At 37.6% G+C, this 26783-nt stretch overlaps 1 protein-coding gene across 2 annotated transcripts; it reads right to left on the reverse strand.

Moving 5' to 3' along the window:
- Positions 1 to 20793: 20793 nt before the first annotated feature.
- LOC110667808 (long-chain-alcohol oxidase FAO4A) lies at positions 20794 to 26622 on the reverse strand. Of its 2 annotated transcripts, none has more exons than XM_021828770.2 (3): positions 26349 to 26622; positions 23163 to 23429; positions 20794 to 22874 (listed from the first exon to the last, which is right to left on the reverse strand). In XM_021828770.2, exons 1-3 carry the CDS (start codon positions 26508 to 26510, stop codon positions 21084 to 21086), a joined length of 2220 nt encoding a protein of 739 aa, XP_021684462.2. In that variant the 5' UTR covers positions 26511 to 26622; the 3' UTR covers positions 20794 to 21083. The 2 variants fall into 2 exon arrangements, with proteins under 2 accessions (XP_021684462.2, XP_021684463.2); XM_021828771.2 differs by having other exon boundaries at positions 26392 to 26545.
- Positions 26623 to 26783: the final 161 nt, after the last annotated feature.

The raw sequence follows: 26783 nt of genomic DNA on the forward strand, positions 1-26783 counted from the left end.
TGAATTGTGATGGTAATTTTCATGGAAAAATGCAAATTTATGATTTGAATTGTGATGAGCATAAAAATTATTGGATATTGGAATTGACTTTGAATCGAATTATGTTGTGATTTATGCTCACTAAAAGGATTGTGATATTGTTTTATATCTCACTATAGATGCTTGACTAGGTTATTACCCGTCTCTTTCATTTGTTGAAAAGACAATGGAGTTAGTTGTGTTTTGATTACCATGGTACGTGCACAGGCTTAGATTTTCCTCTGATTTGAGGTTAGTTCTAAGTTTTATTTTATCGTTATGGCCCTTGCGGAAGATTCATTATTGTGATGTGTACTGTGCACGATGATTCTACCTCCCCGACCATAGGGAGTTAGAATCTGATTCGACCTCCCCGACCATAGGGAGTTAGAATCACTTCGAATATGGCCCTTTCGGATTAGTCTTGCATAGTTAGTGAGATAAAGAATGATTTTTGAGATAAAGAATGATTTTTGACATACAGCATGATTTTTGAGATACAGCATGGTTTTTGAGATACAACATGGTTTTTGAGACACAGAATGTTTTTGAACAGTACAGAATTGTGATTTCAGTTATGATTTATGTATAATTGATTTTGTTAGAACTATCTTAAATGGTTAGTCATAATTTGATAAATTGAATTTCGTGATCAAAGTCATTTCATACAAATGATTTATATTATTGGCAATGAATATTTTGAGTTTTGGAATTTGATGAGTATTCAGATTTCCAAATTATTTGCTGTAAATTTTGTCAATGTATATTGTACAATGATTTAAATTATAGTTGTGCACCACTGAGTTCACCACTCAGCGATAGCTTTGTATGCTGTCACAGGTAAGAAGAGCATAGAGCAGTGAGTAAGTTTCTTTGAAGACACATTCAGATCGGCTCCAGGTATATCATATGTATACCCATGTACATAAGTTTTGATGTATGTATGTAATAATATTTATGTAAATTATTTGAGCAGTTGTATAAAAACTCTTGTAAAATATTTTGGTATGTAATTAAATGTAAATTATTGTAAATGTAAATTTGGGATTTCATTTATCTGAATAGTTTTGTAATATTAATTTTGAGTCTTGTAATCAATGAAATGTTTCTTTTATGAGGAGATTGATTTGATTATTGAGATTTGAATTATGGGTTCAAATGAAGTTATTGAAGTTGTATTTGAGAAAACATATTAGGAGTGTGTTCTTTGCAGGTTTTGAAGAGCTGTTTTCTCAAAATACAACCGGCACTTTGCCGAAATTTTGAAAAAAAAAAATTATAACACCAGATTTTAATCGATGATTTAAATTTCATGAAAATTGTTTTAAAATCCCTTGTAGTATATTTAATGGATTATCGGTAGGCGAAGTACGGTAATTCATTATGTGTACTACGGGATCATGTTACATCTTACAGGGGAGTAGGGTGTGACAGATGCTTTGAGCAGAAAATCTTCTGGCAGCTTAGTGCACATATCAGTGGAGAAGAGATCGTTGATTCAGGAAGTATATGAGTTGATGGATCAATGTCTAATCCTAGATCTTTCAGATGAGAAAGTATTGTTGGCTCATTTTTTAGTGAGACCAGACCTGCGAGATAGAGTTAGAGTTTCCCAGCACAGAGACCAACAATCGATGAAGATCATGGAAAGAGTACAGCAGGGTGAAGGTGGTGAATTTGGATTTGCTAATGATGGTGCCCTAGTGCAAGGTTCTAGGATATGTGTGCCCAATGTGGATAATCTCAGAAATGAAATCATGCAAGAGGCACACTATACACTGTGCAATGTCCACCCAGGCTCCACCAAGATGTACCATGATGTGAAAGATAGCTATTGGTGGAATGGCATGAAGAGAGACATAGCAGACTTTGTGTCCAAGTGCTTGACTTGTCAGAAGGTGAAGTTTGAACACCAAAGACCGACAGGGAAGCTGCAAGAGCTCCCTATCCCAGAATGGAAGTGGGAAATGATTACTATGGATCTTGTGACTGGGTTGCCTCGTACCACACGAGGATATGATTCGATATAGGTAATTGTAGATCGCCTAACTAAATCAGCTCATTTCTTACCTGTAAAGATCACATATTCTATTGCACAGTACGCTCGACTCTATATTCAAGAAATAGTCAAATTGCATGGAGTTCTGGCTTCCATATTATTTGACAGAGGGCCCCAGTTCACTTCTCGATTTTGGAAAAAGTTACAGGAGGCACTTGGCACAGAGTTGAACTTTAGTATTACTTTCCACCCTCAGAAGGACGGACAGTTCGAAAGGACAATCCAAACACTAGAAGACATGCTTCGCATGAGTGTTTTGGATTTTGGAGGTCAATGGGATGATCAGCTACCTTTGGTGGAGTTTGCCTACAACAACGCTATTATTCCAAAGATAGGATGGCACCCTATAAGGCACTATATGGAAGAAAGTGTAGGTCTCCTCTGTGGGGGACGGAAATGGAAGAAGTGAAGGTGCATGATGTAGACCTAGTGCAGTACACTTCAGAGATAGTTCCTTTAATCAGGGAATGATTGAAAACAGCTTTCAGGAGGCAAAAGAGTTATGCAGACCCCAGACGGAGGGATGTAGAGTTTGCAGTAGCCGACTACGTATTCCTGAAAGTTTCTCCGATGAAGGGAGTCATGAGATTTGGAAAGAAGGGCAAGTTGGCACCTCGGTATATTGGACCTTTTGAGGTTACAGATAGAGTTGGAGCAGTTGCCTACCGGTTGGAGTTACCACCCAACCTTTCTCATGTTCATCCTGTATTTCACATCTCCATGCTCAGGAAATACATACCTAATCCTTCTCATGTGCTACACCCGGATGTAGTAGAGCTGAAAGAAAACTTGATGTTTGAGGAGCAACCTATAGCCATTGTCACACCCTACTCCCCTGTAAGATGTAACATGATCCTGTAGTACACCTAATGAATTACCGTACTTCTCCTACCGATAATCCATTAAATATACTACAAGGGATTTTAAAACAATTTTTGTGAAATTTAAATCATCGATTAGAATCTGGTGTTATAAAATTTTTTTCAAAATTTCGGCAAAGTACCGGCTGTATTTTAAGAAAATAGTTCTTTAATCCTGCAAAAGAAAATGCTCCCAATATGTTTTCTCAAATACAACTCCAATAAACTTTAATTCAATTCGCAATTCAATTCTCAATAAACAATCAATTCATTTTCAAACTAATCTCATCATGAAGAAATATTTCATTGATTATAAGACTCAAAATTTATATTACAAAACTATTCAAGTAAATGAAATCTTAAATTTACATTTACAATAATTTACATTTAATTACATACCAAAATATTTTACAAGAGTTTTTATACAACTGCTCAAATAATTTACATACATATTATTACATGCATACATCAAAACCTATGTACATGTGTATACCTATAATATACCTGGAGCTGATCTGAAAGTGTCTTCAAAGAAACTTACTCACTGCTCTATGCTCTTCTTACCTGCGACAACATACAAAGCTATCGCTGAGTGGTGAACTCAGTGGTGCACAACTATAATTTAAAACATAATACAATATACATTGACAAAATTTACAGTAAATAATTTGGAAATCTGAATACTCATCAAAATCCAAAACTCAAAATATTCATTGCCAATAATATAAATCATTTGTATAAAATGACTTTGATCACGAAATTCAATTTATCAAATCATGACTAACCATTTAAGGTAGTTCCAACAAAATCAATTATACATAAATCATAACTGAAATCATAATTCTTTACTGTTCAAAAACATTCTGTGTCTCAAAAATCATGTTGTATCTCAAAAACCATGCTGTATCTCAAAAACCACTCTTTATCTCACTAACTATGCAAGACTAATCCGAAAGGGCCATATTCGATGTGATTCTAACTCCCTATGGTCGGGGAGGTCGAATCAGATTCTAACTCCCTATGGTCGGGGAGATCGAATCATCGCACGCATACCATCACAATAATGAATCTTCCGCAAGGGCCATAACGATAAAATAAACTTAGATCTAACCTCAAATCAGAGGAAAATCTAAGCCTGTGCACGTACCATGGTAATCTAAACACAACTAACTCCATTGTCTTCTCAACAAATGAGAGAGACGGGTAATAACCTAGTCAAGCATCTATAGTGAGATATAAAATAATATCACAATCCTTTTAGTGAGCATAAATCACAATATAATTCGATTCAAATTCAATTTCAATATCCAATAATTTTTATGCTCATCATAATTCAAATCATAAATTTGCATTTTTCCATGAAAATTACCATCACAATTCAAAACATGTTCTATCACAATTTTCCAAAACATAATTTATTCAATCCATAACAATGCTTAATACTTGTGGAAATACCATTTCACAAAGCTAAATTCATACATACTATAACAATTTCAATAATCATTGAATTAATCCAATGCTTGTTAAACATAATACATAAGAAAAATATGTCATTTAATCATATGAAATATTCAAAATAAAATCAGTTAAAAACTAGTTGTGCACAAACCTCTGATAACTGTCTCTTGGCTCTGACTCAGTGTTTCCTTCCCCTTCCCTGAGTCTTTGCTAACTGAGAAACACAATTTGAAGTGTTTCAGTACTCATTTAAACTGTCTCTAAGAATAAGGTTCAATAATTAATTTATCGAATTCTATTATTTCCTTAGTCAACCTAATATATCGACCCTCGATGCGTTTTAGGTAAATTAGGTTTTAATGTTACAAATATGTCACATTCGATAGTCTTTTAGGGTTGGTACATGTTACCAAGTTCATTTCCGTGTATACTGCATTTTCTTGCAATTTGCTGGATTCCGGGATACTAGTTTGACCTAGCCGGACGACCTAGTTCCCTCGGTTTTCGGGTTTCGGTCAAAACTACAAACTTGTAGATCTATGTCTTATGGAACGCGGGGAAAAATTTCAGGTTATTCTGAGTTATGTAGACCAAGTTATGGTCATTTTATTATTGCTGGTCAAAATGCATCAAAATTGGTCACTTTAGGTCATTTTAGGTCAATTTTGGTTCGGCCAGTTTTTGGACCCGAACTTGTGCAAGCTGTTTGACTTGCTTATGGTCATTTCTGGGCTTTGGTGTCTTCATAAGACTTGTAGATATGGGTCTTAACTATTCATGATCAAAATTTCAGGTCAATTGGACCTGTTTTGAGTGAGTTATGGCCTAAACACTAACTGCTGCTCAAATGGTCAATTTTCAGGCCTGCACTTACCTATTCCGGATTTGGTCATTCTTTTAGGTCACTTCTAGGCAGAATTTGGACAAGATCTCTTCATGAAAGTGGCCTCATACCAATTGGAGCCACAACTTTACACTTATAACCTAATTTATACACTGCCAACAATCACAACCTGCATAAGAGAATTTACACTTCCAATTTAGCAATCCTCCTCCTCCCAATACTTCAATATTCATTCTTGGCACTTCTATATTTATTCAACACAATTCTAACAAAGTAAATTGGGCAGAATACTCAAGTAATATAGGCTCTCATGGCTGCCTAAAATTGGGCAGTCCAATAACTCAATAATTCTTTAAATTTCTTCACCCAAAATACTCCCCATAACCTCAACACAAACTTTAATAAAGTAAGTTAAAGAAATAAGCATTTACCTTTAGTTGACCACTTCTCAACCTTCACCAAAGCTCCTTTTCTTTCTGGCTATAGCTTTCTCATGATGTGTGGACAATTTCTTGTGAAAGGATTAGTGGAAATCATGGTGAGATTGAGTGAGATTAAAGCTTGCATGAAGGTGTTTTAATGGAGGTTTGAGAGGAATTTAAATTCTGCAACTTGAGAGGTGAAGAAGATGAATGAAGATAGTGGAAAATTCTGTCCACTTTTGGCTTTTATATGGTGCATAATGGTCCACTAACTCAATTAAATAATAAGGTAATGTTAAACTTTTAATTATTCACATTATACCCCATAATTCTCGTTCATTATATTTCATTCCAACTTTAATTTTTCATGTAATTTCTAAAATTTAATACTAATTTATTTTCATGGACATTTAGGTCAAAAGACAACTCGGGGTATCAAATGACCACAATGCCCCTGTTCGGGTTGCATTCCCGATTTTTCGGTAACACCGGGTTTTGTCCATTTTTCGATTTCTCACTTTTCTTTGTACTAATTTTTTTATTTTTCTTTGATATTACTAATGATATTTATACTTCAATTGATGTCTCTTTAAGTCTTAAAATTAATTTCCAGGGTTCCCCGCGGTCCAGGGCTAGTCAACGGTCCACGCCGTGACTTCTCGATGCGATCACCCATCGCTAAGGTTTTTGGCTCGCTTAACTTGGTTACATTTCTTTACTATTATTTTTCTTTTGTTTTTCTTGTATTTTCTTTTCTTGTATTTCATTATTTAATGTCTCCTCACTCATATCGAAGTGTAGTTCTAGGCATCCTAGCTGTCCGGACAACACCGATCACTGGAACAGTAGAACGCATTACCGAACATAGGGGTGTTACAGCCATAGTGGACTACCAAGGGAGGCAGTTAAGATCAAAACAGATCCCTATGGTTAAGGTTTTGTGGAGGAGCCAGTCAGTGGAAGAGTGCACCTGGGAGTCAGAGCGGGACATGCGTTGCAAGTACCCTTATCTATTTAATGTATAATTCTGTACTTTATTTTACCTTGTGTAAAATTCGAGAACGAATTTTCTGTAAGGGGGGAAGAATGTAACACCCCAAAATTTTAAATGTATTATTTTGTGAGAAATATTAATATTTTTATTTTATTTAAATTTTATGAAATTATTTGAAATTTTTTGGACTTTAGAAATCGGATTTGATTTTTCGAAAATATAAAACTTTGATGATTTTTAAAAATTAATTTAAAGACTACGTGGCAAAACTAAAAATATATTTGGAGTCTGCGAATTTTTCTGAGTTTTCTAGAATTTTTCTGAAATTTTTAGGCCTCATCTTCAGTCCCAAGGCAGAGTAAAAAATTAAAAAATTTGTATCATGAATCAAACCGGCCGAATCGAACCAGATCGGATCGGACCGGTCGAATCAGACCGGCCCTTTTCTTTTTCTTCCTTATTCTCCCTCGCGCGCCTGACCTCCCCTCCTTCCTTTCTCATTTTCTCTCTCCTCCCTCACCCCCAGGCCGCCCCACCACCTCCTTATGGCCGGCCGTGTCACGACCCAACCTATGGGCCGGACCGGCACTAGGACCTGGGCCAGCCTAAAGCCCCCGAGGCCCGTAGTAAGCCTAACTGTTCATTAACCCAACTCTAAGGCCCATTTGGGCTCAATATCAAGAAAACAAACGGACAGAGTCCGGCCATAAAATGGACTTTCCAACGGGGAGTTTTTGACTCACCCGACCTGTAAACATAATAAATACTCAATTGGGGAGCTCAGCTCACCCTCCACATACTCATATCCTCATAAAAATAAATGGGAGCTCAGCTCCCTCATCCAATCCATCAAACATGCATATCATTATACGTTTACAGGTCCAACATGATAATAATATTACAGACCATAATCAAATAAATACTTCTAACACATGCGGAAATTCTAGGAGTAAATAAAATTACACAAATATCGATAAACAACCTGCGAAGGAGAAAAGCAGGTTAACCAAAATAAAATCCTCCTGTAGCCTGAAAAAAATATTGAACAGGAGTGAGCGTCGACTGTAGAGTAAAATATCACTTTTAACCATAATCTCTATAACTATCTAAAACTAATGCACCCTGTAGAGTGAAATGCAACATCAACAACATTTTCACATTATAACATCAAAAAGGTAATTTGGAGCACTCACGCACCCTGTAGCATCAATCATAACATATGGGAGCTGATCCCCTATACAGCTCTCTTAAATCCAACACGTGCCGTGAAGAACTCAAGCCTGACTTTCGCTTAATAAACCAAATCGAGGGTCCCAACGAAGAACTCAAGCCGTGACTACCCTCGAAGGATCGGGTCCCCAAGAACTCAAGCCGTGACTACCCGTCCTATCCATAGTCCACACCACATCACACGCACGCCAACGCACGCACACTGCTCCAAATTACCGCAACAACATCATGGCACTTTAACAGTTATCAATGCATCATAAATTGTGCCTAGAGTTTAACTACATAAATATATGCATATAAGTGATGCATGGGCAGGCTGAACATATAATAATATCGAAATTACAATTAAAATTAATATTTTACTCACAGACTTGACGACAATCACCGTGGAGGTCGGAGGAAGAAGGTCGTCTCGGCTCACTCGACAATTTTATTACAATCATTTAATAAATTTGACTCAATACAAACAAAGAAAAAGACCAATACGTCCTAAGTCGTGTCGAAAATCCGGCAGAGTCTCCCCTATACCTAGGACCTATCCAACCTGCAAAATGGCTCAAAACACACTTCTATATTTACAATCCATATATCCACAGCTCAATCATATCACACAGCCCCTCCTGGGCCCATCAAATCAATCATCCATCACAGTATGTAATATTTCAATTTAGTCATTATAATTGACCATTTTTGCAAAAACTGCCCAAATAAGCTCTAAAAATTCTAAAACTTTGCCCCGTAGTCCTTAGCAATATTACTAAGCTATTGCAAAAAGAATCATAATTTTCTAAGCTACCACGAATATTTTATGGATTTTTAATCCTATTTAAGCACTAAAAAATTACCAAAAGCAAGGTTCGGTTTACCTTTGCCAATTCCGACTTCAAAACGCGCCGATGTCCGACAATGGGGGCTAGCCAAAACCTCGGCCCATTCGGAGACTTTTCCAGAATCCTGGTTCGACCGAATTTAGCAGACCCAGTCAACTGTCGAATTTCCGCGAATCGAGGATACCTACACGAAGCCCATAACACGGGGGTTAGTACATAAATTTTTCAGAATTTTCTAAGCTCATTAAATGCTCGGAAAAACACTGCGAAGTTCCGTGGGACCCACCGAAAAACGGTGTCGGAAAATTTTGAAATTTATGTCGCCGCGAAGCTCTCGACGAGTGGAGCGTGCTGGTACCCTCGGTTTTCTCGTGGGATTCACGATTTTCGAGAAATCTAGCCCAAAAGTCGAAATGGGCTAAAATCTTCCCGAGCAAAAATCGGACAAACCGCTCGATGGATTTCGGCGTTCTTGGTGTCTATGGAAAGCTCTCGCCGAGTAGATGATTTTAGACACAAGACTCGGTCCAATTGGTGGCCGGATCGGCCGGATTTTGGCCGGAGAAGCCAAAACGCTGCGCGCGAGGGAGGGAATTCGCGTTTTTCTGCTCAGGCGCACTGGCCGGGAGGCTGGGTGGCGGCATCGGTCGGCTGGGGTGGCAGGGGGAGGTGGCTGGCCGGCGGCAAGGGAGGGAGGAGAGAGAAAAGAGAGAGAAAACGAAGAGGGAACGACGCGCGCAGGGAAGAAAAAAAGGGAAGGGAGCCGGTCCGATTCGATTCGAAGTACAAAATTTTGAATTTTTACTCTGCCTCGGGACCGAAAACGAGGTCCAAAAATTCCGAAAAAATTCCAGAAAACTCAGAAAAATACGTAGACTCCAAATATATTTTTAGTTTTGCCACGTGGTCTTTAAATTAATTTTTAAAAATCATCAGAGTTTATATTTTAGGAAAATCGAACTCAATTTTTAAAATCCGACAAATTTCAAAAAAAAATTTCTAAAATTTAAATAAAATTAAAATACCAAAAATGCTCATAAAATAATAAATTTTAAAATTTTGGGGTGTTACATTCTTCCCCTTACGTAAAAATTGCCCTCGAATTTTACACATGGCGTAATAAAGCACATGATTATACATTGAGCAGATATGGTACTTGCTACGCATGTCCCGCTCGACTCCTGTGTGCACTCTTCCACCGATCGACTCTCCACAAAACCTTAACCATAGGGATCTGCTTGGATCTCACTGTCTCACTTGGTAGTCCACTATGGCTACAGTCGCTCCTCAAATGTCAAGTTCTCTTTAGCTCTATCACATCCTATGCAGTACATGAGAAGGATCGGGAATGTATTTCCTGAGCATGGAGATGTGAAACACGAGATGAACGTGAGAGAGGTTGGGTGGTAGCTCCAACCGGTAGGCAACTGCTCCAACTCTATCAGTAACCTCAAAAGGTCCAATATACCGTGGTGCCAACTTGCCCTTCTTTCCAAATCTCATGACTCCCTTCATTGGAGAAACCTTCAGGAATACATAATCGCCCACTGCAAACTCCACATCCCTCCATCTGGGGTCTGCATAACTCTTACGCCATCGAAAGTCAAGTCATTCCCTGATTAAAGGAACTACCTCTGAAGTGTACTGCACTAGTTCTACATCATGCACCTTCGCTTCCCCCATTTCTGTCCAACACAGAGGAGACCTACACTTTCTTCCATATAATGCCTCATAGGGTGCCATCCCTATGCTGGAGTGGTAACTGTTGTTGTAGGCAAACTCCACCAAAGCTAGCTGCTCATCCCATTGACCTCCAAAATCCAAGACACTCATGCGAAGCATGTCTTCCAGTGTTTGGATTGTCCTTTCGGACTGTCCGTCTGTCTGAGGGTGGAAAGCCGTACTGAAGTTCAACTGTGTACCAAGTGCCTCCTGCAACTTTCTCCAAAACCAAGAAGTGAACTGGGGCCCTCTGTCAGATATTATGGAAGCCGGAACTCTATGCAATCTGACTATTTCTCGAATGTAGAGCCGGGCGTACTGTGCCACAGAATATGTAGTCTTCACAGGCAAGAAGTGAGTTGATTTGGTCAAGCGGTCTATAATTACCCATATCGAATCATATCCTCGAGTGGTACGAGGCAACCCAGTCACAAAATCCATAGTGATCATTTCCCACTTCCATTCTGGGATAGGGAGCTCTGCACTTCCCCGATACCGTGTTCAAACTTCATCTTCTGACAAGTCAAGCACTTGGACACAAAGTCTGCTATGTCTCTCTTCATGCCATTCCACCAGTAGCTATCTTTCACATCATGGTACATTTTGGTGGAACCTGGGTGGACACTGTACAGTGTATAGTGTGCCTCTTGCATGATTTCGTTTCTGAGATTGTCTACATCAGGCACACATATCCTCGAACCATGCACTAGGGCGCCATCATTGGCAAATCCAAACTCACCACCTTCACCTTGCTGTACTCTTTCTATAATCTTCATCAATTGTTGGTCTCTGTGCTGGGAAACTCTAACTCTGTCCCTCAAGTCTGGCCTCACTAAAAAATGAGCCAACAATACCCCCTCATCTGAAAGATCTAGGATTAAACCTTGATCCATCAACTCATGTACTTCCTGAATCAACGGTCTCTTCTCTGCTGAAATGTGCGCCAAACCGCGTAAGATTTCTGCTCAAAGCATCCGCCACAACATTGGCCTTCCTGTGGTGGTACCGATAGTGCAATCATAGTCTTTCAGAAGCTCCATCTATCTCCTCTGTCTCAAGTTTAAATCCCTCTGTTGGAAGATATACTTCAAACTCTTATGGTCGGTGTATATCTCGCACACTTCACCATACAGGTAGTGTCTCCAGATTTTCAGTGCAAATACTACAGCCGCCATTTCCAAATCATGGGTGGGGTAGTTCTACTCATGCCTCTTCAGCTGCCTTGAAGCATAAGCCACTACCTTTCCATTCTGCATCAAGACACACCCTAGGCCAACTCTGGAGGCATCACAATACACGGTGTATCCTTCACCACTCACAGGTAGTGTCAACACAGGGGCAGTAGTTAGACACTCCTTAAGCTTCTGGAAACTCTTCTCACAGTCATCTGTCCAAATAAATGGAACATTCTTCCTGGTTAACTTAGTTAGGGGAGCCGCTATCCTGGAGAAATCTTGCACAAAATGCCTATAGTAGCCAGCTAAACCCAGAAAACTTCGCACCTCAGTGACTGTTGTAGGCCTAAGCCAATCGATTCTGACTTCAATTTTCTTGGGATCCACTTGAATGCCGTCACTAGAAACCACGTGTCCCAAGAATGAGATGCTTTCTAGCCAAAATTCACATTTTGAAAATTTGGCATATATTGCCGTGCTCCTCAATGTCTGCAACACCATCCTCAAGTGCCACACGTGTTCTTCCTCGGTCTGAGAGTATACCAAAATGTCATCTATGAATACGATGACAAAACGGTCCAAAAATGGCTTGAACACCCTGTTCATCAAGTCCATGAAGGCTGCTGGTGCATTAGTTAGTCCAAAAGACATCACCAAGAACTCATAATGACCATATCTTGTCCTGAAAGCCGTTTTGGACACGTCCTCATTCCTGATTCTCAATTGATGGTAGCCTGATCGCAGGTCTATTTTGGAAAAGAATCTAGCCCCTTGAGTGATCAAACAGATCATCGATCCGAGGAAGTGGATACTTGTTCTTCACAGTCACCTTGTTCAGCTGTCTGTAGTCGATACACAACCTCAATGACCCATCCTTCTTTCTCACAAATAGAAAAGGAGCGCCCCAAGGTGAAGTGCTCGGACGTATAAAACCCTTGTCCAAAAGCTCTTGTAGTTGCTCCTTCAGCTCTTTCAATTCTGCTGGTGCCATCCTGTAAGGTGGCATCGATATGGGGTTTGTACCTGGCACAACATCAATGCAAAACTCTATTTCCCTTCTTGGTGGCAACCACGAAGCTCCTGCAGGAAGACATCCATAAATTCTCTGACAACAGGAACATTTTCCATGCTGACACCTTCTACAGATGTATCTCTCACCAATGCCAAATACCCTTGGCATCCACGCCTCAACATTTTTCTAGCACTAATTGCTGACACCAAATTATATGGAGCCATGCTCCTGTCACCATCAAAGCTAAACACTTCCACACCAGGTATGTGGAAATACACCTTTTTGTTCCTGCAGTCTAAAGTGGCATAGTGAGTTGACAACCAATCCATCCCCAGGATTACATCAAAATCCATTACTGGTAGAGGAACCAAGTCTGCTGGGAGGATCTTTCCATCCACTACCATTGGGCTACCCGGAAAAATCATATCTACATCTATGTTGTCGCTAAGTGGGGTAGCTACTGACAAAGGGCACTCTAAAGTTGTAGGGTTTCTACCCAACCTCATGGCAAACACAGGGGAGACAAATGAGTGCGTAGCACCCGGATCTATCAAAACACGAGCCTCATAAGAACATACCAGAAGAATACCTGCCACAACTGCATTTGAAGCTTGAGCATCCTGGTGGGTCAGGGTGAAAACCCGAGCTTGACCCCTACCCTGAGTGGCAGAACCCTGATACTAACTTCTACCTCCTGATCTGCCTCCAAATCCACGTCCCCCTTGTCCTCGGCCCTGTTGGCCATCGATCACTGCCATCTTGGAAGCACCGGATACAATCGACGAGGAACATTCGCAGAACCACTGTGACCCCATCGTGGCTCATCAAAGCAGGGCATTCTCTATCAAAGTGACCTGTTTGGCCACACCTGAAGAATACTCCTGATCCCATCAAACTAGGTACTGAATGTCATCTTACACTCTGTGCACAAGGTGCCAATGAGGATCTGAACGGACCAGGCGCTATACTGAGCGTGACCCTGCTGGATCCGTACCACAGTGCGAATCCTCGAGGTTTGTGTCTAAAACCACTCTTCTTGTTCCTACTTCTTCCTCTGTAATTACTCTGGCCACCACTGTCCGGAGTACCCATGGAAGGGACACCTGAGGAACCCTCTGCTCTGTTTTTCTTGGCTCTCCCGCTGTCATCCGCAGCATAGCTAATCTCTATCTGTCTGGCTCGATCAACTACCATGTCAAAAGACTGATCAGACATCATGGCTAGGTTCGCATACCTCCTGTCAAGCCCCTTTAGGAATCTCTTCACCTTCATAGTTTCTGTAGCTACTGCTGCAGGGGCATATCTGCTCAATTCCAGAAATTCTGTAGCATATTCGTCTACAGACCTGCCATTCTGTCTTAAGGCCTCAAAGGCCCATTGCTTCTGATCTCTGAAGCTTTCTGGCACAAACCGATTGATAAAATGTTCCACAAACTGAGCGCATGTCAAACCCTCCATCCGGGGTAACACGTAGTCATTCATCCATTGTCTAGGCATAGGCCCCATGACATCTTGCATCTGATCTATCGATCTTCTATCGATCAATTGTAATTACATTCTGCACATGCAGTAGGAATCCAAAAACCGATATGCATCGTCTGACACATCATAAGTACCAGGCACCAACTTCTTAAAATTGATGATCTGTTTGTAAGGTTCTTCTCTTGGTGCGGTGGACTGCTGCTGCTGTGGAGGGTGGACCATATACTGCGCCATCATGTCGATGGTTCTCTGTAACCCAGCTAGAGTAGCTGCCATGGGGTCCATGGGACCCTGTGCCATAAAGGACTGATCCTGTACTGGGGGTGGCTGCTCCTCTACTTGAGCAGCTCTAGGCCTCCTACCCCGTCTCCTCGGGGCAGGCGCCTCATCCTGTGCTGACACCTCGTCAGGCACATCTGGCTCTGGTGCAGTGGCAGCTCTCCTGCTTCTACGCATTTTCCTGAAATTCAGCAGCATTAGCCCACAAAATTCAAAACTGCACATTACATAGCTCTATAGACTCATGTTTACACACAATATATAAAGCAGAAACTAGAAGCAAAGATGACAATGCAAGACGAATATGGACCCTATTTTTCCGCATGTGACTCCTAGTAGACTCTTCCCAACATTTTAGATGAACATTCCCTAAGAATCTGGAGCCTAAGCTCTGATACCACATTTGTCACGACCCAACCTATGGGCCGGACCGGCACTAGGACCTGGGCCAGCCTAAAGCCCCCGAGGCCCGTAGTAAGCCTAACTGTTCATTAACCCAACTCTAAGGCCCATTTGGGCCCAATATCAAGAAAACAAACGGACAGAGTCCGGCCATAAAATGGACTTTCCAACGGGGAGTTTTCGACTCACCCGACCTGTAAACATAATAAATACTCAATTGGGGAGCTCAGCTCACCCTCTACATACTCATATCCTCATAAAAATAAATGGGAGCTCAGCTCCCTCATCCAATCCATCAAACATGCATATCATTATACGTTTACAGGTCCAACATGATAATAATATTACAGACCATAATCAAATAAATACTTCTAACACATGCGGAAATTCTAGGAGTAAATAAAATTACACAAATATCGATAAACAACCTGCGAAGGAGAAAAGCAGGTTAACCAAAATAAAATCCTCCTGTAGCCTGAAAAAAATATTGAACAGGAGTGAGCGTTCGACTCAGAGAGTAAAATATCACTTTTAACCATAATCTCTATAACTATCTAAAACTAATGCACCCTGTAGAGTGAAATGCAACATCAACAACATTTTCACATTATAACATCAAAAAGGTAATTTGGAGCACTCACGCACCCTGTAGCATCAATCATAACATATGGAAGCTGATCCCCTATACAGCTCTCTTAAATCCAACACGTGCGTGAAGAACTCAAGCCGGACTTTCACTTAATAAACCAAATCGAGGGTCCCAGCGAAGAACTCAAGCCGTGATTACCCCTCGAAGGATCGGGTCCCAGCGAAGAACTCAAGCCGTGACTACCCGTCCTATCCATAGTCCACACCACATCACACGCACGCCAACGCACGCACACTGCTCCAAATTACCGCAACAACATCATGGCACTTTAACAGTTATCAATGCATCATAAATCGTGCCTAGAGTTTAACTACATAACTATAACCATATAAGTGATGCTTGGGCAATTTGAACATATAATAATATCGAAATTACAATTAAAATTAATATTTTACTCACGACTTGTGACAATCACTGTGGCGGTGGGTGGAGGAAGAAGGCATCAGCTCACTGACAATTTTATTACAATCATTTAATAAATTTGACTCAATACAAACAAAGAAAAAGACCAATACGTCCTAAGTCGTAGAAAATCCGTGAGTCTCCCTATACCTAGGACCTACCCAACTCGCAAAATGGCTCAAAATACACTTCTATATTTACAATCCATATATCCACAGCTCAATCATATCACACAGCCCCTCTGGCCCATCAAATCAATCATCCATCACAAGATGTAATATTTCAATTTAGTCCTTATAATTGACCATTTTTGCAAAAGCGCCCAAATAAGCTCTAAAAATTCTAAAACTTTGCCCATGGTCCTTAGCAATATTACTAAGCTATTGCAAAAAGAATCATAATTTTCTAAGCTACCACGAATATTTTATGGATTTTTAATCCTATTTAAGCACTAGAAAATTACGAAAAAGCAAGGTTCGGGTTTACCTTTGCCAATTCTGACTTCGGGAACGCGCTCGGGACATCTGACAATGGGGGGCTAGCCAAAACCTCGGTCCAATTCGGAGACTTTTCCGTGCAGTGCATGCGGCGAATTTCGCATCTTGGTCAACTGTCGAATTTCCGCGAATCGAGGATACCTACATGAAGCCCATAACACGGGGGTTAGTACATAAATTTTTCAGAATTTTCTAAGCTCATTAAATGCTCGGAAAAACACTGCGAAGTTCCGTGGGACCCACCGAAAAACGGTGTCGAAAAATTTTAAAATTTATGTTGCCGTGAAGCTCTCGATGAGTGGAGTGTGCTGGTACCCTCGGTTTTCTCGTGGGATTCACGATTTTCGAGAAATCTAGCCCAAAAGTCGAAATGGGCTAAAATCTTTCCGAGCAAAAATCGGACAAACCGCTTGATGGATTTCGGCGTTCTTGGTGTCTATGGAAAGCTCTCGCCGAGTAGATGATTTTAGACACAAGACCCGGTCCAATTGGTGGCCGGATCGGCCGGATTTTGGCCGGAGAAGCTAAAACGCTTGCGAGGAGAGAATCGCGCGATTCAGGCCGTTCTGGCGGCCGGTGGCTGGGGGAGGGTGGCGGCGCCGTCGGTGGGTGGCGGGGAGGTGGCCGTGGCGGGGAGGAGAGAGAAAAGAGAGAGAAAAGGAAGAGAGAACGACGCGCGCGGGGAAGAAAAAAAGGGAAGGGAGCCGGTCCGATTCAACCGGTCCGATCCGGTCCGGTTTGATTCGGCCGGTTCGATTCGAAGTACAAAATTTTGAATTTTTACTCTGCATCGGGATCGAAAACGAGGTCCAAAAATTCCGAAAAAATTCTAGAAAACTCAGAAAAATACGTAGACTCCAAATATATTTTTAGTTTTGCCACGTGGTCTTTAAATTAATTTTTAAAAATCATCAAAGTTTATATTTTCGGAAAATCGAACCCAATTTTTAAAATCCGAAAAATCTCAAAAAAATTCCTAAAATTTAAATAAGATTAAAATACCAAAAATGCTCATAAAATTTAAAATTTTGGGGTGTTACAGGCCGACGCTCCAGCCGGCCGGAAAAACGCGTGCGAAGACCACCCGACGCGCATGCGCCGTTTTGACTTTCCGATCGAAATTTGGCTGATCCGGCCACCGATTGGGCCGGGTCTTGTATCAAACAACATCTACACCTCGAGAGCTTTCCATAGACACCAAGAACACCAAAATCCATCGAGCGGTTTGTCCAATTTTTGTCCGGGAAGTTTTAGCCCATTTTGAATTTTGGGCTAGATTTCTCACAAACCGTGAACCTCACGAGAAAATCGAGAGTAACAGAGCGCTCCACTCGTCGAGAACTTCGCGACAATATAAATTTCAAAATTTTCTGACACCATTTTTCGGTGGGTCTCATGGAACTTCATAGTATTTTTTCGAGTATTAAATGAGCTTAGAAAATTTCGTAAAAATTTTATACTAACCCCTGTGTTGTGGGCTTCGTGTAGGTACTTCAATTTGCGGAAATTCGACAGTTGTCCGGGTCTGTGAATTTCCGGCCAGACAGACCGACTACCGAAAAAGTCTTGGAATTGGATTGGGATTTTAGCTACCCCACCGTTGTCAAACGCCTCAAGCGCGTTCCCAAGATCGGAATCGGCATAGGTAAACCCAAACCTTGCTTTTTCATAATTTTTTTGTGCTTAAATGGGATTAAAAATCCATAAAATATTCATGGTGGCTCAGAAAATTATGATTCTTTTTGCAATAGCCTAGTAATATTGCTAAGGACCGCGAGGCAAAGTTTTAGAATTTTTAGAGTTTATTTGGGTAGTTTTTGCAAAAAGGGTCAATTATAAGGACTAAACTGTAATTTTACATATTATGATTGATGACTATTTGGATGGGCCCAGGAGGGGCTGTGCGATATGATTGCGTTGTGGGTGCATGGTTGGTAGATATAGAAGTGTATTTTAAACCAATTTGCAGGTTGGGTAGGTCCTAAGTATAGGGGAGACTCTGCCGAATTTTTAACACGACTTAGGACGTCTTTGGTCTTTTTCTTTATTTGTATTGAGTCAAATTTATTAAATGATTGTAATAAAATTGTTAGGTGAATCGGGATAGCCTTCTTCCTCCGCCCAGCCGCCACAGTGACTGTTGTCAAGTCTGTGAGTAAAATATTAATTTTAATTGTAATTTCAATATTATTATATGTTCAAGCATGCCCATGCATCACTTATATGTAAATATCTATGTAGTTAAACTCTAAGCACGTTTTATGTTGCATTCACAACTGTTAAAGTGCCATGGATGTTGTTGTGGTAATTTGGAGCAGTGTGCGTGCGTTGGCGTGCATATGGTATAGTGTTGGCTATGGATAGGACGGGTAGACACGGCTTGAGATCCTCGCTGGGACCTAGTCCTTCAGGGTAGACATGGCTTGAGTTATTCGCTGGGACCCCGATTTGGTTTATTAAGCGAAAGTCCGGCTTGAGTTCTTCGCTGGCACAGGTTGGATTTAAGAGAGCTGTATAGGGGGTCAGCTCTCATATATTTATGATTTGGCATTACTGGGTGTGTGAGTGCTCCAAATTACCTTTTTGCTGTTATGATGTGAAAATATTGCTGATGTTGTATTTCACTCTACAGGGTGCATTAGCTTTAGATAGTTATAGAGATTATGGTTAAAATTGCTATTTTACTCTCTGAGTCAAATGCTCACTCCTGTTCATTATTTTTCAGGCTACAGGAGGATTTTGTTGTGGTTAACCTGCTTTTCTCCTTTGCAGGTTGTTTATTAATGTTTGTATAATTCTATTAACTCCTAGAATTTCTGCATGTGTTAGAAATATTTATTTGTTTTGGGGACTGTAATATAATTTTCATGTTGGACCTGTAAACTTATTATTATACGCATGTTTGTTGGACTGGATGAGGGAGTTAAGCTCCCATTTATTTTTATGACATTTGAGTATGTGAAGGGTGAGCTGAGCTCCCCAATTGATTATATATTGTGTTTACAGGTCGGGTGAGTAAAAAACTCTCCGTTGAAAGGTCCACTTTATGGGCGGACTCTGTCTGGTTGAATTCTTGAAATTGGGCCCAAAAGGGCCTTAGAGTTGGGTTAAGGAATAGTTAGGCTTACTACGGGCCTCGGGGGCTTTAAGCTGGTCCAGGTCCTAGTACCAGTCCGGCTTATAGGTTGGGTCATGACAATTAGTTGAATTTTTCTCTTTTAAGAAGTGGACTGGGTGGTTTATTGATTTTAATTATTTCTTAGTTTCAAGAATTTTCCAAAGGCAGGAACTTTGATCACTTAACCAACTCTAATTTGACAAACAATTAATAGGGAAAATTACTATTTAGTTTCTGCATTTTAACAAAACTAACTATTTAGTCCCTGTATTTTAAAAAATATACTATTTAGTCCCTATAAAATTTTTGTTAAACTATTGAGTCCCTCTATCAAATTTTTCATTACCCATACTATTCACACTATTATTAGTCCCTATATTTTAAAGAAACTAATTTGTTGATTCCTGTATTTTGGAAAATATATTCTTAGATAAAACTAAAAATTTTGTTATGTGAAGACTAAATTTTAGTTTATATATATATATATATATATTAAATTTCTAAATCTTTGGACATTATTTTTGTGATTTCTCTGCTTAGAAATAATTTTTTTTAATTATTTAGAAATTTAAAGAAACTAATTAACTTTTTGGTATAGATAGCTTACACCATTTTATTTGACAGGTAAAAGCAAAGAGAGAATAAGGGAGAAAAATGTATGAGTGTATAGGAAAAGAAACATGGAGAGAGAAAAAAGAAAGGATAAAAAAAAATAAGGGGTAAATAATTAGGGTAATTTAGGTATAATAAAATTATAAAACCAAATAATTAATAGAGTTAAATTACAGGGTAACCAATGTATTTTGTTAAAATATAGGGATTAACTAATTAGTTTCACAAAAATGGAAAGAATAAATAATAAGTTAATTGATATTGACTAACGAAAAATTTGATAAAAGGACTAAATAATTGAACATAAATTTTTATAGGGATTAAATAATATATTTTTTAAAATATAGAGACTAAAAAGTTAATTTTGTTAAAATATATGGTCTAAATAGTAATTTTTTCTAATTAATATTGTTTCTTGTTTCGCAATATATATACATGTATACATGAAAGAGAAAAAATATATATGCAATTGTAAAATTAGAAATTTAATAATCTATTGCTTATTATACAAATAAATTAACAATTACGCATTTTCATTGAAAAAAAGAAGCCTAATAATGAGGAGATAAAAGAATTGAGATTTAAGGGTTTACTACTTACCTTCTATCAGTTGGATTAGCGATGAGGAGTGTTAAAACAGCTTAGGTTTTTTTTTTTTTTTTTTTTTTTAATCTAATAACATTTTCTTTTCTTGTTTAAAAGAGAAGAGGCCATTGACCACCGGTCCATTTTTAAATCAATACAACACCTTTTATTTTTTCCAAGGAGAAGAGGCTATAAGCCCATTTACAAAGTCTACTAATAAAAATGGTAAACTTAATTTTTATTTTTCAAAAAAAAAAAAAGGGGTTAGGGCCATTTCATGCCGCATGTGTGTCCGGCCCATAAATTCCTGAATAAAGAGTCCAAGAGAAAGACAAAATCGCCAATGGTACTTCTGCACATCTTCTTCACACATGCGTGACGCGGACCAAATTCCTTCGAATAATAATCACAATGCACTGAAAAATTCAGTTAATTAACATGATTTCTTCTTTAGAACTTCAAGAACCGATTGTGCAGTGCAATAGGCAATAGCCTGAACTGTGACCATCGGATTCAGTCCTAAAGCAGTTGGAAACACACTTGTATCTGCTATAAACAGTCCCTCTACCTCCCATGTCTCTCCCATCTGGTTCACCACTGAGTCCTTTGGATTCACACCCATTCTGCAGCTCCCCATCTGATGTGCTGAACATATCTGTGTTGATAAATCTCTTAGTGGTCTTACACTTTCTTCTTTCACAAACTTCTCAAACTCATGGTAGCTCACTTTTTTAGCATTTATGCTTCTCCCTTCGAAGTGATGTGTTCCAATTTCTTCAGCACCTGCTGCTGCCAATATCCTTAGCATCTTCTCCATTCCTTTCTGCAGATTCTCCTCATCAGAATCTTCCATTTGATAAGATATTGAGCTTGGAGAATTCACTGTTCCTTTTCCTTTGTCTCTTGCCAATGCAAATATGTGTGCAGTCCTTGAAAACCGGCACATTTTCATTTTCATATCGATTCCTGAGACCCAAGGCATCAGGCCTGAGAACATACCTGGATGCAATGATGGTGTCTGTATCACTGCACCATATCCAGACTTGTCATGATTTGCAACGACCGTAGACATTGCTGTCATTATCCCTCCTTCATAACTCTTTTTCTCTTCCTCCGGCCAGGAGAACGGTGCATCAGGGAAGTAGCCCCAAGCCATTATCACTGGATGAAGATGTAGATTTTTGCCAATGTTAGGATTTTCCAAACCACTCCTTTTCAATAAAGGAGGAGTACTGAGAGCACCACATGCAACAATAGTCACTTTTGATTCAACCACATACAAGTCTTTTGCCCCCTTGTACTCGAATTCGAAAGCAACTCCGCTTGCTTTTTTTCGACTATTTCTTCCTCTCTTTTGCTTGTGCAATACCTTGATGGCCTCACACCTGGGAAGAATTGCCCCATTACCTGAATTCACTAAATCCAATAGCCAGGTCTCACAAGTGCTTTTCTTTCTTCCATCCTTGCAGCCAAGAGAACACCAGCCACAGTAATGATCTGGTGAGGAATTTCGAGGAATGGTGTTTACAGGATAACCCAGTTCTTGGCATCCTTTTCTTAGAACGGCGTTATTGAGACCTTCTTTATGAATTCCTGATTGAACACCCATTTTCTGGCATACAACATCCAATGCTTCTTTGTACAATTCACTATCAAATATCTCTAGATCGTATTGATCACTCCATTCATTTATCACATGTTGTGGGGTTCTGATAGAAGATGACCAATTGATTGCAGAACCTCCACCAACTGTAGATCCTGCAAGTATTATAACCCCCATATCATCAGTTGCCATTTGACCACCAGCTAGGTACATTTGATCCATCGTTGGCCCTTCAAGGAGGGAAAGATTGTTTCTTGCACAATAATTTCCCTTCTCAATTACAAGCACTTTATAACCAGCTTTTGCAAGAACACCAGCAACCACACCGCCACCGCAACCAGAACCAACTACAACTGCATCACATTTGATAAACAAAGAAGGATTAGATGAGCCGCAGGGTGCATTATTTTTGGATCGGCGAGTAAGGACAGGAAATCCAGCAAGCCGGAGAGTGTTTGCAAGTATGTCTCGTGGAAGGTTCATATTAACAAGTCCTTTGTGAAGAGGTCCATAGAGTTTTTGCTCGTCATCATTTGGAGATAGCTTTAAAGCTTTGAATTGTGGGTCAGGTCCTGGATAGCCTATTGCTTTCCATGTCAGGTTCTCATTTTTCTCATCTACCTGAAAATGAATATGCAAAATGAGATAATATTGCGTTGAAATTTCTTCCTTTGTACCAGGTCCACGATGGACCAACTAGACATGTCCTTTCTGTTCATGGTGGATATGCAAGTGCAGTTGAATAAGAATCAATGAATGAACTCATTTATATGTAATGCTGGTCATCTCTATGATTGTGAAGTTACTTACGAGTTCATCAGGGTTTGAAGTTTCAATTCTGCAACAATTTCAGTCGGAGTTCAATAAAAAAAAAAGAAAGAAAATAAAGAAAAGGCAGAGAGTTTGCACCTGAGAGAAGAAGAAAAATAAAGTGAGAAGTTTAATAGTCTTGAAAGCCATCCTGATGAGGTAGAAAAAGCTGAGAGACCAAGAATGCAAAATCTGTTCCCTTTTGTGGAGAGGAAGTTGAGAGAAAGTTTGAAAATAGGGAAAATGGATTGAAATGCTTGGTAGGCCGCAGAGAATGAAGGTTCCAATCCTTCTAGAAAGCATCCATAGTGCCAACCGAATCAACCGCTTCTTTGGGTGCTTCCTTGTAGCTATCACCTCTCCTACCTGTCCAATGTCAGTCAAACACAAACATCAGTATGATTTTTTCAAGTGATGGGTCATTTTTTTTTTAGTTTCTGGTTAGTTGTGATCAGTTGATCTTGAACAAGTTTATTCTATATCCTAAGGTCTGTATAGAGTTGGGGTTTGAGATGTTTAAAATTTGCTAGCTTCTAGCTCAAACATACTCTAAATTCTTTTTCTAAGTAATTTTAAAGGTACAATTTAATGAATTAAAAGTATAATAATTTATATTTGATAATCAAATTTTCCCTTTTCTTAAGACTTTTCATGCACTTGTTATAAGGATATTCTCATATAAGTTTGTATTTAATGGTGCATTTTTTAATACTTTTTGAGCGCTTGTGATTGGTCACTAAGGCATTTCAAGATTAATTTATTAAAATTAATTTTATCCTTAGATGAATATAAAAATACGTATTTTTTACATTAATTTAATATATTTAAAATTACTACTTTTTAAAATCGTCTCAATAAATTAAACATTAATTGATAAAGGATCGTTGTTAAATTTATTGACTAGATTAATTCATTTTTCTTTTTTTTTTTTTTAATAAAAAGCTGGACAATAAAAGCAAAGTAGATATAGAAGAATCAAATGCGTGCAAAGGGTTAATTTAAGATCAAAAGCATGAGACATGGATCAAATTTTGGCACATAATTTAAAAATCACATTGCCCGAAGGAGATTTAAAGTGAAATAAAACAAACATAACACCAAGATCAGCTTTCACAAAGTTTTCTTTTTTGTCAATTTTATTATATGCTTACATGCATAATTAAAAGGCAAAATGAGAGATAAGATATATAATGAAACAAAAAAATAGAGAAAGAGAAGAGATGTTGAGAAAAGAGAAAAGAAAAAGAAAAAAAGAAGAAGAAAATAATGAGAGGAGAAAGGAAAAGAAAAAAATAATTAAAAAAAGAGAATATGAGAAAAAAAAAAATTAAATTGAAGAGATGAAAATGATTGAATAAATAAAATAGAAAAGAAAAGGTGGTGTTTATAGGTATGTGTGCGTAAGATTTAGAAACATAGCTACTAAATTTATTTTAAAAATGAGCTTTTTTCTTTCCAGGAATTGCCAATGGAATTTGAAGTTTTTTGTTAAATTACTAATGAACTTTTAAATCTGCTAATAATCCATTTGCAATTAAAAGAAAAAAGTGAGCTTTTAAAAGGAAAGACGGTATTTTCATTTTCATATTTACTAATAGATTTAAAATCTATTAATAAATTACCGATGGATTTAAAATCCATTGGTAATTTAAAGCCATAATTTTTTATGTCTTTTAAATTATTAATGATTTAAAAATCCTTTATTAATTTATAAATAGATTTGAAATTAGTTGATAATTTAAATTTTTGTTGGTAATTTAAACACTCAAATATTTTTATGTCTCATAAATAACTAATGGATTCAAAATTTGTTGAATTTCTGGCAACAAATTTTTAAACCATTGATATATTACCAACAAATTTCAAGTCCTTTTAAACTTCAATTTTTTTATGTTTCAAAATTAACATCGAATATAAAAATTGTTGATGAACATCTTTCTAAATTATCTAACAAATTTTGAAATATGTTCATAAAACACTTTTTTTTTTTCAGTGTACCAATAAATTTTAAAAATCTATTAATAATCTGTTGGTAATTACCAATGGGCTCAAATTCATTATTATATCATTAGATTCTTATAGTTTAGTGTGTAAGACATCATGCACATCTTTTAATCACTAAAAATCAGTGCTTCTCAAAGACTCAAGAAAAAAAAAAAGCCTTTAAATTGATAGAAAATACAACAAAATAAAATAAAAAACTTTTTTTCAGAAAATAAATAGTTGATGTAAGTTTTCTAATAACCTTTATTAATTAGTATTTCTCTCTACATATAAAATTAGGGAAAAAGGTGATTTAATGCATGAGTGTTAATGTAAGTAACCTTACTATTATTTTAGAGAAAAAAAAAACAGGCCATTTTCATAGGTTATATATATCATCTCTGTTGGGTTAATATAGTTAGCCTTCTATCTTTTGAAAGACTATTTTTGTGATTTGAGCTTTTGGAAAATAATTTGTATATAGAAAATATTTTATAAAAAAATATATTTTATAAAAATATTTTTATTAATTTAATTATAATATTAAATTAATAGTATATATATATATATATATATATATATATATATATATATATAAATATTTTTATATTTTAATAAAATTATAAAATTTTATAAAGTGACTATCTTTTCTGAAAAGGAGAAATTATTTTTCTTTATAAATGATTTATTTTTATTGAATCATGTTTTTAAGTGCTTAAAAATAAATTATAATATATATATATATAGAGAGAGAGTGGTGCAAATGGTCGGTTTCATTCTGAACCGAACCAAATTAAACAGATAAATATTAATTCAGTTTGATTTTAAACCGATCAAATTAAATTTTATAAAATTTTATATTTTCAACATTAAATATCAATAACAAAAACATAAAAAGAAAAACTTAGAAATCAAAACTAAAAAATCTTTGGTTTCCTTTATATATATATATATATATATATAATTTCAGTTCGATTCGAATTTTTTTTTTTGAAAATAAATGAACCGAGACCATTGAATTTTAAAACTAAACTAATTGAACTAAATTAATTCGGTTCTATTTGGTTTTTTGATTTAAACTGAAATATCTGCTTACCCCTATATATATATATATTCAAAAAATTCATAAAAGTAAATAAAACCCTATCCCAAGAAAGGGTATTCTTTTTTTCATGGAAAGCAACACACAAGAATGCTTTTCTCCAGACAAACATGAGCGTTCATGTATATATACTACATAAATTAAAAATAAATTTAAAAGAAAGAAAATAAATAAAAAGGTAATGAAAAAGAAAATCCTACACGTTGAGGAATTCCAGCCATGGAAGCAGAAGTTTGGAAAAACCTGGCGAAAGACTCATCAGAGGTTTTAATAGATGTTGAAGGCAAGAAGGTGTCACAGATAGCTGTAAGAGATTTCATTTCTGCAGAGGAAATTGACTTGAAATAAAAGTAGTTCTCCATCTCTTCTCCTTCAATTATATCCGTTACAGTTGCTGAAGCACTTTTGTTTTCCCAATTTCCCTTCCCAAATCAATTGTTTCTGAATTACAATTCACTCTGTCTAAGATGTCTAGTTTTTATATAGAGATTAGAGTATATAAGAAAGAGATAACACGTGGCTTTCATTTTTTTTTTCAAAATTAATTTTTCATATTTAATATGATATAATATTACAAATTTTTTATATCAAGTATAAATATGTTATGAGTTTATTTAAGTCCTTTTCAATATTTT

This window comes from Hevea brasiliensis, chromosome 15 (assembly GCF_030052815.1).
Source record: "Hevea brasiliensis isolate MT/VB/25A 57/8 chromosome 15, ASM3005281v1, whole genome shotgun sequence".
Lineage (NCBI taxonomy): Eukaryota > Viridiplantae > Streptophyta > Magnoliopsida > Malpighiales > Euphorbiaceae > Hevea > Hevea brasiliensis.

Excerpts from the sequence above, each read along its gene's own strand:
- LOC110667808 (XM_021828770.2), bottom strand. The coding sequence starts at position 26,510 with ATGGAGAACTACTTTTATTTCAAGTCAATTTCCTCTGCAGAAATGAAA. Across the intron at positions 23,430-26,348 it reads TGGCTGGAATTCCTCAACGT|GTAGGAGAGGTGATAGCTAC; the intron begins GTAGGATTTTCT and ends GACATTGGACAG. Across the intron at positions 22,875-23,162 it reads TATTTTTCTTCTTCTCTCAG|GTAGATGAGAAAAATGAGAA; the intron begins GTGCAAACTCTC and ends ATTCATTTTCAG.